The 13,329-nt window shown below is 40.1% G+C and overlaps 1 protein-coding gene across 13 annotated transcripts in view; it reads right to left on the reverse strand.

Moving 5' to 3' along the window:
• The window catches only part of LOC126457957 (transmembrane protein 94), a 504,907-nt gene that overhangs the window by 51,168 nt on the left and 440,410 nt on the right, over positions 1-13,329 (reverse strand). For all 13 annotated transcript variants that reach the window (XM_050094697.1, XM_050094693.1, XM_050094699.1 and 10 more), the window contains one exon: positions 3,735-3,859. In XM_050094697.1, coding sequence (XP_049950654.1) covers positions 3,735-3,859 — 125 coding nt within the window. The remainder of the gene's footprint in view (positions 1-3,734; positions 3,860-13,329) is intronic.

Genomic DNA, 13,329 nt, shown 5'->3' on the forward strand with positions numbered 1-13,329 from the left:
ACATGATCTATTTATGTCTCTGTATTTTTACTGTACCTTGTGGGACTATTTCTACCAGATTTACATCATAAGTGTTGATTAGATCACTGAAATTCCTAGTACAACAGCTTTCTTTCCGTGCGTTAATATTTAGATCACCTGCTGTTATTATGTATGTGAACTGCCTAACAGTCTCATCTAACAGAACTGCTAGCTGTTTTAGAAAACCATTTACCTGACTGTTTGGTGATCTGCATATCCCTAATATCAAACACTTTTCCCCTTTGAATGTTGTCTGTAGTGCTGTCAATTCAAATAGTATATCTGAACAGTTGTCCACTGTCCATGAACAGAATTCTTCATTTCACTGTGTGCATATACTAAACTCCTCAACCTTCATGTTGACAGCTGCAGAAGTAACTCACTTTTTCATAGTATTTTATGTTGTAAACACTAATTTCATTTTCTTTTAACCCAAGTTCTGCCTTGGTAAATGTATGTGGTAGTTCTGCTGCTACTATGAGGGCGGTTTGAAAAGTTCTCAGAATCACCACGAGAGGTCAGCACTATCGCAACAAGTTGTTCACATGATATTCATTGGAGTGTTGTCTGTAAACATGTGCCATGTCAGTGCTCTTGGAAGAGAGCTGTGGCAGTGATGTGGCTTTGTTGTTGTTCCCATATAATGATTTGCGAAGGTGGAAAAAAATCAAGATTTGAGCAGTGAATGAAAGGTATGAAAGCAAAGGACATTCATGCTGTTTTCCAGAACACACTGGGGGACTCTGCTCCTTCATATTCAACTGCTGCCAAGTGGACAAATGAATTTAATTTTCGCCAGGAAAGCTTAGATGATGATCCATGCAGTGGTCAGCCAAGACATGTCACTACTCTGGAAATCATTGCAAAAGTGCACAAAATGGTCATGGAGGATTGCTGACTAAATGAGTGTGAAATTGCTTATGCTTGCCAGATGCCATCTGAAAGGGTATGTCAGATTTTAACTGAAGAATTAGAAATGAAAAAAATATCTGCAAGATGGGTACCATCTGGATCAAAAATGTGTGAGAATGGACATATTGGAACAATGTCTGGCCCATTTCAGGAGAAACAAACATGATTTTTTATGCCGGTTTGGACCACAGATAAAACTCGGGTGCACTGCTGTACCCCAGAGAGAAAACAACAGTCAAAGTAGTGGAAACATGCTGATTCTCCACCACCAAAGAAAGCAAAAGACAATTCTTTCAGTGGGAAGGCCATGGCTTCAGTGTTCTGGGATGTGAAGGGGATTCTGTTTGTGGATTATCTCCCCACTGGGCAAACAATTACTGGAGAATACTATACTAAAATTGCAACAAAAGATAGGCGAAAAAAGACAAGGAAGAAAGTCATCATCCATCACGAAAATGCGTGCCTGCACACATGTGCTGCCGCCATGGCAAAATTACATGAACTAAGGTATGAGTTGTTGCCACACCTGCCTTATTCAACTGATATGGCTCCATCAGACTTCCATCTCTTCCCAAAACTGAAAATTTTTCTTGGTGGACAAAGATTCACTTCAAATGAAGAACTGATAGGCAGAGTTGATAACAATTTTGCAGGCCTGGAGGAAACTCATTTTCAAGATGGGATCAAGGCACTGGAACATCGTTGGACCAAGTGCATTAATCTACAAGGAGACTACATTGAAAAATAAAACAAAATTCAATGATGGAAGTACTGTTTTTCCATTCCGTTCTGAGAACTATTCAAACCACCCTGATAGTACTTTTATCTCCTTTAATTTACTTGATGTGTACTCTACATTTTCACGTAGAATTCTTACAGCAGAAACGTTTATATCTGTTTCTAAATTTTTTATTTTACCTTTTTTTCCAGATTCTGTTGCATCTGGACTACATCTCTGAACACTATTTTGATTGTTATTTATCCTGCGTGAGTACAGAGAGATAATCTGGCTCGCCAAGTTGCTCGTGGAGAGGTTGGTTGTCTGCACATTTGTTGTAAGGGGTGAAGAATGTAATGCTTCTGTATTTACAATTTTGGTGTCACTGGCTGGGGCATGACAGTTCATAAAAAATCTTCATTTCAGTTGCTCATATCTCTGTTTCTGGCAGATGAACTAGTGTCAGCACTATCTTTCCTCTTAGCTGCTGACGTGGCTATATCTGCGGTTCTGTTGAAATCTGCTGAAGTGGTTGCTGCTGTTGGTTCAGTAGCAGGTTCTATATATGGTTCATAACAGCCCATTTTACTGACTGTCTTTTGGATTTACTTTCAATTGCTTCACTTATTGACTTTCCTAACATGCACTTTCCTGTACTATTCAAGTGAAGTACGTTTGGTGAAATAGGCTCTATCAAGTGAGCTGACATCTATTAGTTTGACATTATTGAACATCTTACATAGTAATCTGTTACAACAGCTCTCGTCACTTCTTTGAAATCGGCACCTGGTCTAACCATACTTGTCATTGTCAATGTATTACTTTCCTGAGAAAGTCCTTTTGTGTAGTTGGCTCCATACACATCAATTTCTGCCCCCCCCTCCCCTCCCCCTCAGTGCATAGCTCATTTTTATTTACACATAGCTCATTTTATGTCTGTTTGGGTCATTTTTCATAGAATTATTTGTATGATCTGTAATTGTACTGTTTATTTGTTGTGTTTTCATTCTACTGTTCACTTCTAGTGGAAGTAAAAACTCTTTTATCATTGTTCATTTCACTGGATTTTTTCTTTGGTCCCAAGAGCAGCAAATTTATTCATGATGCTTAATATGTTCACACTTTTAGTTTTGTTTCGCACAACATTTAGTGAGACACTATTTCTAGGTTGGTGCCATTTGTCACAGTTTACATTTGAATTGCTCAAACGACAACAATCTTTACAAGGCAGTTTCTTCTCTAAATTCGCACATTTTTCACTCAAAGCATTGTATTTCTTTTTTTTTAAGGTGTCAAGTTCATTTTGCAGTCCTTTTATTAACTCATCTTTGTCCATCAAAACCTTTTCAATTTCTCGTTGGCATGTAATGCCCTCTTGACATAACCACACAAAACAATTTGTTATAAATTTTATAGATACCTTTGAGAACATCTCATGGAATACACTGACACCCAACCATGTACTCTGGATACTTCACTTTTTTTGACCAGGCAGAGTATGTTGTCTACTTGGTTTGTTCTTCATTTTATATCTTGATAAGCATTTTTTGTTGGTTTTCCTTGCTTTATTTTCTTAAGTTTCTTTGCCTGCACTGTCAGTGTATGTTTCAGTTAATGTGTTAGTATGGTTCCACTGATTATCCTATATTTTTAGGCAACTGGTTTCTTAATTCCTCAATTTGTTCAGTTTTCACAGTTGTTTCTTATTTCAGTTTTCACTGCTATCCATTTTATAACACATAAATCTTTTCTACAATAAATTACTAAATTTAATGTTAAAAAGGAAGATGTGGCACAAGCAAAAGGATATAAGTGACATTATAAATAAGAAGAATGGAAATGAAGACCACACGAGCAAGTACTTAGGAACATTTAGAGGAAGCCTCTACTTTGCCTTGGCATGCCATAATCTCTTTGCGTATATCATTTACAAAGTAAAATTTAACACAAGAAAAGACAATAATACTGGTAGCTAAATTTGCAAATACAACAATGTAATGAGAATTTATGAATTTTCAATATAGTGATTTGATGGAAAACCTATCCAAAAACAGGAATTTCATAAGTATTTGTCATTCTTTACCTGGGTATTGAAAACACATTCATTTTTCCCAGTGGCTCTGTGCATCACCTGAGGATCAGTCGGTTTTCCAACAAGGGACAGTGACAGAAGAGGAACTATAATGCAAACCAGCCACATTATATGCCCTGCAGATCAAAATGAAAAGATATCAGTTCAGATATACTCCTGGAATGTCACCATAACTTTACATATTAAAAAAAATGGAAACACAAGCCTGAAAATATCTTGGAAGAGGCATCTTATTCTAAAAATTTCTATTATAAGTTACATAAGGAACAGAGGAAATGTATGACGGGGTCCCGGTCTCGATTCTCAGCTGGGTTGGGAATTTTCTCTGCCCGGGGACTGAGAGTCTATATTTTCCTCATCATTTCATCGTCATTTGTGAAAGTGGCTAGACTGGATTATGTAAAGTTTGGGACTTTGTATGGGTGTTGATGACCGCGTAGTTCAGCGCACCACAAACCAAACATCATCATCATCATCATCATCATCATCATCATCAACAGAGGAAATAGGAAATGTTGCATTTATCATGAATCTCTCAACTGGAAAAAAGCACTTACGACTCCTGTATACAAGAAGGGTAAAAGAACGGACCGCCAAAATTACAGACCAATATCCTGAACAACAGTTTACTTCAGAATTCTTGAACATATTCTGAGTTCGAATATAATAAATTTCCCACCGACCAAAAGGCTTATGTCCACAAACTAGTACAGTTTTAGAAAGCATCATTCATGTGAAACTCAGCTTTCCATTTTCTCACATGATATACTGCAAACCACTGATGAAGAGCTGGGAACCAAGGATGAAGAGCACCAGGCAAATTTGGTATTTATAGATTTCCAAAATGCATTTGACATGGTGCCCTTCTGCAGACTGTTAACAAAGGTACGAGTATATAGAATAGGTTTCAAGATATGTGAGTGGCTTGGAGACTTTTTAAATAATAGACTCCAGTATACTGTCCTCACTGGCGAGTGTTCCACAGAGACAAGAGTATCTTACAGTAGTGCCTCGTGAAAGTGTGATAGAACTGATATTTTCTATATACATAAATAATTTGACAGACAGGATTGGTAACAATCTGCAGCTGTTTACTGGTGATGCTGAAGTGTATGGGATATGGGAAGTTGGCAAAACTATGTCACTGTAGAAGTACACAAGAGACTTAGACAACATTTCTAGTTGGTGTGACAAGCTAACTCTAAATGTATGAAAATGTAAGTTAATGCAGATGAGTAGGAAAAACAAACCTCTTGGATACAGCATTAGTAGTGCCAAGCTTGACACAGTCACATGATTTAAATATCTGGATGTAATGTTGCAAAGCCAAATAAAATGGAACAAGCATCAGAGGATTGTGGTGGGGAAGGCCAATGGTTGACTTCAGCTTATTAGGAGAATTTTGGGAAAGTGTGGGAAATCTGCAAAGGAGACTGCACATACGACACTAGTGCAACCTGTTCCTAAGCCCTGCTAAGTGTCTGGGGTCAGCACCAGGTCAGATTAAAGGAAGACATTCAAGCAATTCTGAGGTGGTCTGCTAGGTTTGTTACCGGTAGGTTCGAGCAACACGCAAGTACTACAGAGATGCTTCAAGAACACAAAAGGGAATCCCTGGAGGGGTGGCAATGTTCTTTTCAAGGAACACTTCTAAGAAAAGTTAGAGAACCAGCATTTGAAGCTGACTGCCATTCTATGTGATGGCAACGAAAATAAGATACAAGAAATTAGGGCTCATACGGAGACATTTAGACAGCGTTTTTCCCTTGCTCTATTTGTGAGTGGAACAGGACAGGAATGACTATTAGTGATGCATGATACCCTCTGCCACACACTGGGTGGTGGCTTGTGGAATATGGATGTAGATGTAGATGTACACTGAAGAGTCAAAGAAACTGGTACACCTGCCTAATATCGTGCAGTGCCCACATGAGCATGCAGAAGTGCCGCAACACGACACGGCATGGACTCACTAATGTCTGAAATAGTGCCAGGGGAACTCATTCCAAGGATCCTGTAAGGCTGTCCATAAATTTGTAAGAGTACAAGGGGGTGGAGATATCTTCTGAACAGCGCGTTGCAAGGCATCCCAGATATGCTCAATAATGTTCATGTCTGGGGAGTTTGGTGGCCAGTGGAAGAGTTAAACTCAGAAGAGTGCTCCTGGAGCTACTCTGTAGCAATTCTAGATGGGTAGTGTGTCGCATTGTCCTGCTGGAATTGCCCAAGTCCATTGGAATGCGTAATGGACATGAATGGCTGCAGGTTATCAGATAGGATGGTTACGTATGCGTCACCTGTCAGAGTCATATCTAGACGTATCAGGGGTCCCATATCACTCCAACTGCACATGCCTTACACCACTGCAGAGCCTCCACCAGCTGGAACAGTCCCTGCTGACATGCGGGATCCGTGGATTCATGAGGTCTCCATACCTATACACGTCCATCAATTAGTTACAATTTGAAATGAGAATCATCTGACCAGGCAACATGTTTCCCATCATCAACAGTCCAATCTCAGTGTTGATGGGCCCAGGTGAGGTGTACAGCTTTGTGTCATGCAGTTATGAAGAGTACATGAGTGGGTCTTCAGCTTCAAAAGCCCACATCAATGTTGTTTTGTTGAATGGTTCACACACTGACACTTGTTGATGGCCCACCATTGAAATCTGCAGCAATTTGTGGAAGTGTTGCACTTCTGTCGTGCTGAATGATTCTCTTCAGTCATCATTCGTCCTGTTCTTGCAGGATCTTTCTCCGGCCACAGCGATGTCAAAGATTTTATGTTTTACTGGATTCCTGATATTCCCGGCACACTTGTGAGATGGTCATATGAGAAAATCCCCACTTTATTGCTGCCTCAGAGATGCTGTGTCCCATCGCTTGCGCGCCGACTATACCAGCATGTTCAAACTCACTTAAATCTTGATAACCTGCCATTGTAGCTGGAGTGACCGATCCAACAACCGCTCCAGACATTTGTCTTATATAGGCGTTGCCAACTGCAGTGCTGTATTCTTCCTGTTTACATATCTCTGTATTTGAGTACACATACCTACACCAGTTTCTTTGGCACTTCAGTGTAGATATGCCACTAGATCCTATTCCTACGAATAACACCAAACTTAAATCCTCATCATAGTGACACAGTGGACACTATAGAAGGTCAACTTACATGGACCAAATGACTGCTTGTATAAACTGACTCTTTCCTCATGACCACCATGTGCCCTGGAGTTGAGAAATTGACACTAAAGGTGAGTGAATGAATCTCACTGAAAATCAATGACAGATTAATGCAGAAGTCAAGGAGAAACTACCTCATTAAAAATTCTTAAGGATATCTCATGCTCTGAAGCCAGACTGGACAGAAAACAGTAAATAAATCAGACCACTGATCATGGGAATCACATCCTAGAAGCCGGCAGAAAAAGGAATCACAGTAACACTACTCAGGTCATTATATAGCAAAATCTTTCCAAAAGCACAACTAACACAAATTTGTAAATTGCAACATGGAATAAAAGAACATTAAGCTGGGAAACTACAAGGACTGAAAGAAATCATAATCATGCTGAACTACATGTGCTAGATGCATCAGAAACTAAACAGAAATGCAACTTATCAAAAGATACAAAGTTATTTTTACTGGCAAAGAAAAACCAGGATCAAGTGGCATGACATTTGTTTTAAGAAAAAAAAAATGGAAGAACACTGTGATTAATAGCTACCATGTTAATGATCGACTTCTGATGGTAAAGCTAAAAGCTTCTGCAGTAGTTGTATGCATAATGCAAGTTTACATCCCAGCAACAAACAGTGGAGATGAAGGAACTGAAGATATTTATGAAGAATTGCTAGGAATTTCATGTTCACTCATGAAATCTTATCAGCAGTAAATAAAAAATAGCACTGATTGGCATTACAATTTTTTTGTGTTCACAGGAAGCATTTACTGAACAAAAGAATACAGATTATATCACAGGTATTCCCCACCTATGTCTATGCACTTTCACCACTGTTCTGGCAGCTTTTGTATTTGCATAGCAAACCATTCTTTGGGGCACCTCTGATGGACAACTGCATAAAGTTTGTCATTGGTAGTGAACTTCTTAGCCTGCATGACCTCTTCATTGCTTTGAATAGTGCATACCGTATTTACTCGAATCTAAGCCGCACTCCAATCTAAGCTGCACCTGAGAAATGAGGCTCGAAATCAAGGAAAAAACATTTCCCGAATCTAAGCCGCACCTGAAATTTGGGACTCACAATTCAAGGGGAGAGAAAACTTTTAGGCCGCACTTCCAAATCGAAACAAAGTTGTTGGTCCATTGTAATATGAGACACAATTTAGGTCGAATGAATGACAATATAGCTACAGTAGTTTGGTTCAAGTCGTAAGCTTAGCAGTTACCTTTTTCACGTGCTTCGTCTGGTTGGCATTGATTGCTTATTTTTCTTTGATCTAGTAAGTGCCGTTCTTTTTGTTATAGGTGTTTACGTCACTCTTAAGCTGCAAATGCATTAATGTACTGTGTCATGCATTGTTTGTCGCATTCTGATAATGAGTGTTTACGGCCTGTCGCCACTCGCGGCATGGCTTGCTTTTTTGCACGCTACCGCCGCTTACAACTAAAAAAAAAAAAAAGAGGGGATCGTCTTATTAGCGAAACAATGGCAAGAGACTGCTATTTGTTGTTACTTACACTGCTGCTTTCTTTGATAATGGTCAACAAGAACCAAACAATAGACTGCGTATGATAGATGTTCTGACCAAGAGTTTAGCGAAAATTTTTCTCCGTTTGAAAATCATTGCAGATGCCTCTTTAGTACATTACATTCTGCACAGAAATTAATGTCATCTTAGATTTAAAAATCTAGTCGATTGCCATGCTTCATTTCTGACTGTATTATTATTAGGCATAAGAATAATAAGAATATAAACATGACATGATATGTATATTCTTCCGCGTTTGCTGTTGCTCACTCTAGTTTCGTAGTTTATTAGGCAGACAGGATTTAAATGAGATAGCAGCAAACACGAAAGAATACATGGCAAAATGTTTATACTCGTATTATTCTTATGGCAAAGAGAATATTGCATGTGATTCACAATTCATAAAAGTTCCTATTAGCAACCATCACTTCTCACAGGTAGGAAAAAATTCGGAACATAGAGTTGGCCATATTAACAAACATCCCAAACAGTCTTGCCAGCCGGATTTTCGTAGAACATTGAAATGCTGCTACATTTGAAGATGAACAATACAGAATTTGTATTTACTTCGTCGGGTAATGTATGAAAATGCAGTAGTCGAAACTCGGGGTGGAGAAAAAAGCTCATCTTCCTTTTTTTTTTATTTTATTTACTGACGCAGAGGTTTTGGCGCCAATATTTATCTTTGTGCCTGCAAAGCATGCCTGTGTAGCGCTACATATATTCGACGACAGAAGTTAGTTGTGGCGGCACCTACCAACATTTTTCAGAACTTCCACTTACTTTGCACTCGATTCTAAGCCGTAGGCCGTGTTTTGGATTACAAAAATCGGACAAAAAGTGCAGCTTAGATTCGAGTAAATATGGTAGTCACCAGCAGCCAGATCCAGTGCATATGGAGGATATGGCAGCACTGTAAGCCCAAGTTCATCCACAATGGCAATGATCTGCTGACTGGCATATGGCCAAGCATTGTCATGTTGGAGACAAACAATGTGGCCCCACTTTCTGTGGCAACAGAGATGGTGCAGTGAACTGCAATTCCAGCTGCTGTTGATGGTCGTACTGGGAGGGATCCAATCCTCCAGCAGTATCCGTTCCTGATACCAGTACACAGTCACCATTTGTTTCTGTGTGAAAAGTCCCATCCATGACTTCTTTGGAAAAGGGCTCCCAGTATGTCTTCACAGCACAGACTGGTGTTTCATTTCTGAAGCCTCGTGGAAGAACCATAACTCATTGATGGTGACCAGATGCTCAAAGAACTCCATTGGACCTGCACTGACCTTTTGCACCAACTGTTGATGTATCTTCACACATTTCTGTTTCTGTGCAACAGAGAGGGAATGGGGTACCCATTGTGCACATATCTTCTTAATCTTCAAATCCTCATGGGTAATGGTGTGGAGGGTTTTTACCATGACAGATCTGTTGCCTTCTCCAGCTTATGAAATGTGACTTGCCTATGCCCCCTTATCAGATAATTGACGTGCTGACCATTGTTTAATTTCTGTGCAGTTGCTGGACACTCAATACTTTTGGGATAATCAGAACAGTCTCTGAACTCTGATACCCTATGAAAAACAGATTTGCAACTTGGTGCTGTTTCCCCAGTGTATAGGTACCAGCCTCTTGTGGAAATCTGAAGCAGTCACTCCTTACCTCTGGAGAAACCCCTACAGAGAAACCTCACTGTCCGCTATTTTTGCCCATGTTTGGCTGATTCCATGTAGTCTTATCTACGTCCAGCAGCATACTCGCAAGCTGGAGCAAGTGCTGCTGCAATGCACCACTTACGGGAAGCAGCAACACTGCATGGTGGTAGTAGACAGCACTGTAGTCCATCTTCACGCAGACATCAACACAAACTTCAACCTGCTACTTTGCAGGAGTTATAAGGGGATTCTGAACAAACTAAATACTTTCTGTGACTTACCTAAGGCAGCTGACTGTGTGAACCACAATATCCTCTTACATGAAGTGAGGTTATATGGAATTGATAGTATAGCCAATCAATGGATGGTCTTATATCTAATCAAAAGAATGCAGAAAATTGTACTTAATAATTCAACCACTTTAATCAGGGAGATTCCTGTGGCTGGAGAGGCAAAGCTCATATGGAGCCCCCAAGGCTCATTCTTAGCTACCCCATAATACACAACATGCAGGATTAGTTCTTTTTGCAGATGACTCTAGTAATTTAATCAATCAAAACAATACATACAGCAACAGAAGAAATGGTAAAGAATTTTCTTAACATTATCACTGACTGATTTTTTTGTGAATGGTCTCACTCTCATTTTTAAAAAGACACAATCAAATAATGGAAACTTCAGGTTGGAATATTGTTGATATTCAAACCTAAATGGACACTGAAACAACATTTGTAGGTCACACAGTTGTTGCTCCCATGTGGCCTTGGTAGTTAGCAAGTCATCTAAATAGTAAAAATAGTTGAAGATACCTTCAATGAGTTGTTCTAAGTTATCTCTGAAATATCACAGGAGTGCTACATAACAGGAGCACTAACATCTACATCTACATCCATACTCCGCAAGCCACCTGACGGTGTGTGGCGGAGGGTACCCTGAGTACCTCTATCGCTTCTCCCTTCTATTCCAGTCTCGTATTGTTCGTGGAAAGAAGGATTGTCGGTATGCTTCTGTGTGGGCTCTAATTTATCTGATTTTGTCCTCATGGTCTCTTCGGGAGATATATGTAGGAGGGAGCAATATACTGCGTGACTCTTCGGTGAACGTATGTTCTCGAAACTTTAACAAAAGCCCGTACCGAGCTACTGAGTGTCTCTCCTGCAGAGTCTTCCACTGGAGATTATCCATCATCTCCGTAACGTTTTCGCGATTACTAAATGATCCTGTAACGAAGCGCGCTGCTCTCCGTTGGATCTTCTTTATCTCTTCTATCAACCCTATCTGGTACGGATCCCGCACTGTGGTGGTGGTGGTGGTGGTGGTGGTTAGTGTTTAACGTCCCGTCGACAACGAGGTCATTAGAGACGGAGCGCAAGCTCGGGTTAGGGAAGGATTGGGAAGGAAATCGGCCGTGCCCTTTCAAAGGAACCATCTCGGCATTCGCCTGAAACGATTTAGGACCCACACTGTTGAGCAGTATTCAAGCAGTGGGCGAACAAGCGTACTGTAACCTACTTCCTTTGTTTTCGGATTGCATTTCCTTAGGATTCTTCCAATGAATCTCAGTCTGGCATCTGCTTTACCGACGATCAACTTTATATGATCATTCCATTTTAAATCACTTCTAATGCGTACTCCCAGATAGTTTATGGAATTAACTGCTTCCAGTTGCTGACCTGCTATTTTGTAGCTAAATGATAAGGGAACTATCTTTCTATGTATTCGCAGCACATTACACTTGTCTACATTGAGATTCCAAGACCCCAAATGGCAGCCTGTTATGACAATATGTGTCAAACTGTTTATTAATCACTAAAAATGTTTTTGTTTGATCATCTACACGCAACTGAGAGTAGGTGTCAGTGAGATCTATCTTTGAAAAATAATGCTCCCCACCAATTTTGCCAACTATTCCTCAGCCTTAGAATTGGATACAGATTGACATTTGCCTAAGCATGAATGGTAGACTTAAAATAACGACAGTTCTAAGTAATTGATTCAGCTTCTTAACTGCCAATGGGCATTAATGACAGGCTAGATGATACTGGAGATATCACTTCCATAGTTTTCAGTCTATCCAGTTCTGTTTTAAATTGATTGCGCATAGCAAAAGGCACTACATGTGCTCCGCAAAAAGTAGGTATTGCTGACTACTTTAAGAATATATGGGCTTGAAACCGATTGCGCACATAATATATCAAGTTCTGTGAACGCTATTGTAGATGAAACAAGTTTCACTTGGGCTTGAATTTGGAAATCAAAAAGCACAAAAGTGTCGAAGCCACGAATGTTAGTTGGCACCAAGGAGTTGACTACTAACAGGGTCAGTTGCCGGGCTACTTTTTTACACTTGGATGATGATCTGACCCTGTGATGAGGATGACTGGCCACTGTATGTCACCACCCAGTGCTGAGGGTAATGCAGCTGTGGGAAGCCAATGTGCCAGTACGTGTCTACATTAATCAGACAAAGAGCCATGCCTGTGTCCAACTGGAAATCCACCATGGCTCCATTAATTTCCAGCCGCAAAAGAAGTCTCTGCATCCCATCTGTAGCTGCTATGGACGTCAGCAAGATAGTGTGTATAATGCTGATGGCCATTGTTGTTGTCTCACACTGACCCAGGAAGACAACTGCAGATGCTGCGATTTCGGGCAGTCAGAACATATGACGTCATAGAGAGGGAAGTGATGTCTTTGACCTCACAGGCCACGATCTGGACAGAATTTAATGGCATGAACTTTTATGGGACCCTTTGACAATGCTGGGAAGGAAACTTGTATGAGCCTCCACTTGCTTTGAAGCACACTGAAGGCAAACAAAGTGCTTCCATATTTGCATATCTTACCAACAATTAAGGTGTTGGATCACTAACTACTTCCATAACTACTGAATCCCACGTTGGTGAAGAACCAAATGAACAGGTGCTTTGTGAATTGGATGATGACATCAACAGGAAATCATCAGTTGATTGTAGAGCACAACAGTGACCAATACCATTAACAATGTTCACACTGATGCAGTTACTTTGTGAGCTTTGTCAAGTTTAAGCATAGTCTGCAAAAAATGTTAGATGAGGCTAACGCCTTTGCACTAACTTTTTATTTAAGGAGAAAGAGATCACAGATTAATGAGTCCACATACATTGTTTACAGGGAAAATCACACCTGCACGCTAAGACCTGCAAAATAGTAGTCCATGTTACTACTACAGA

Source organism: Schistocerca serialis, chromosome 2 (assembly GCF_023864345.2).
Source record: "Schistocerca serialis cubense isolate TAMUIC-IGC-003099 chromosome 2, iqSchSeri2.2, whole genome shotgun sequence".
NCBI classification, from domain to species: domain Eukaryota; kingdom Metazoa; phylum Arthropoda; class Insecta; order Orthoptera; family Acrididae; genus Schistocerca; species Schistocerca serialis.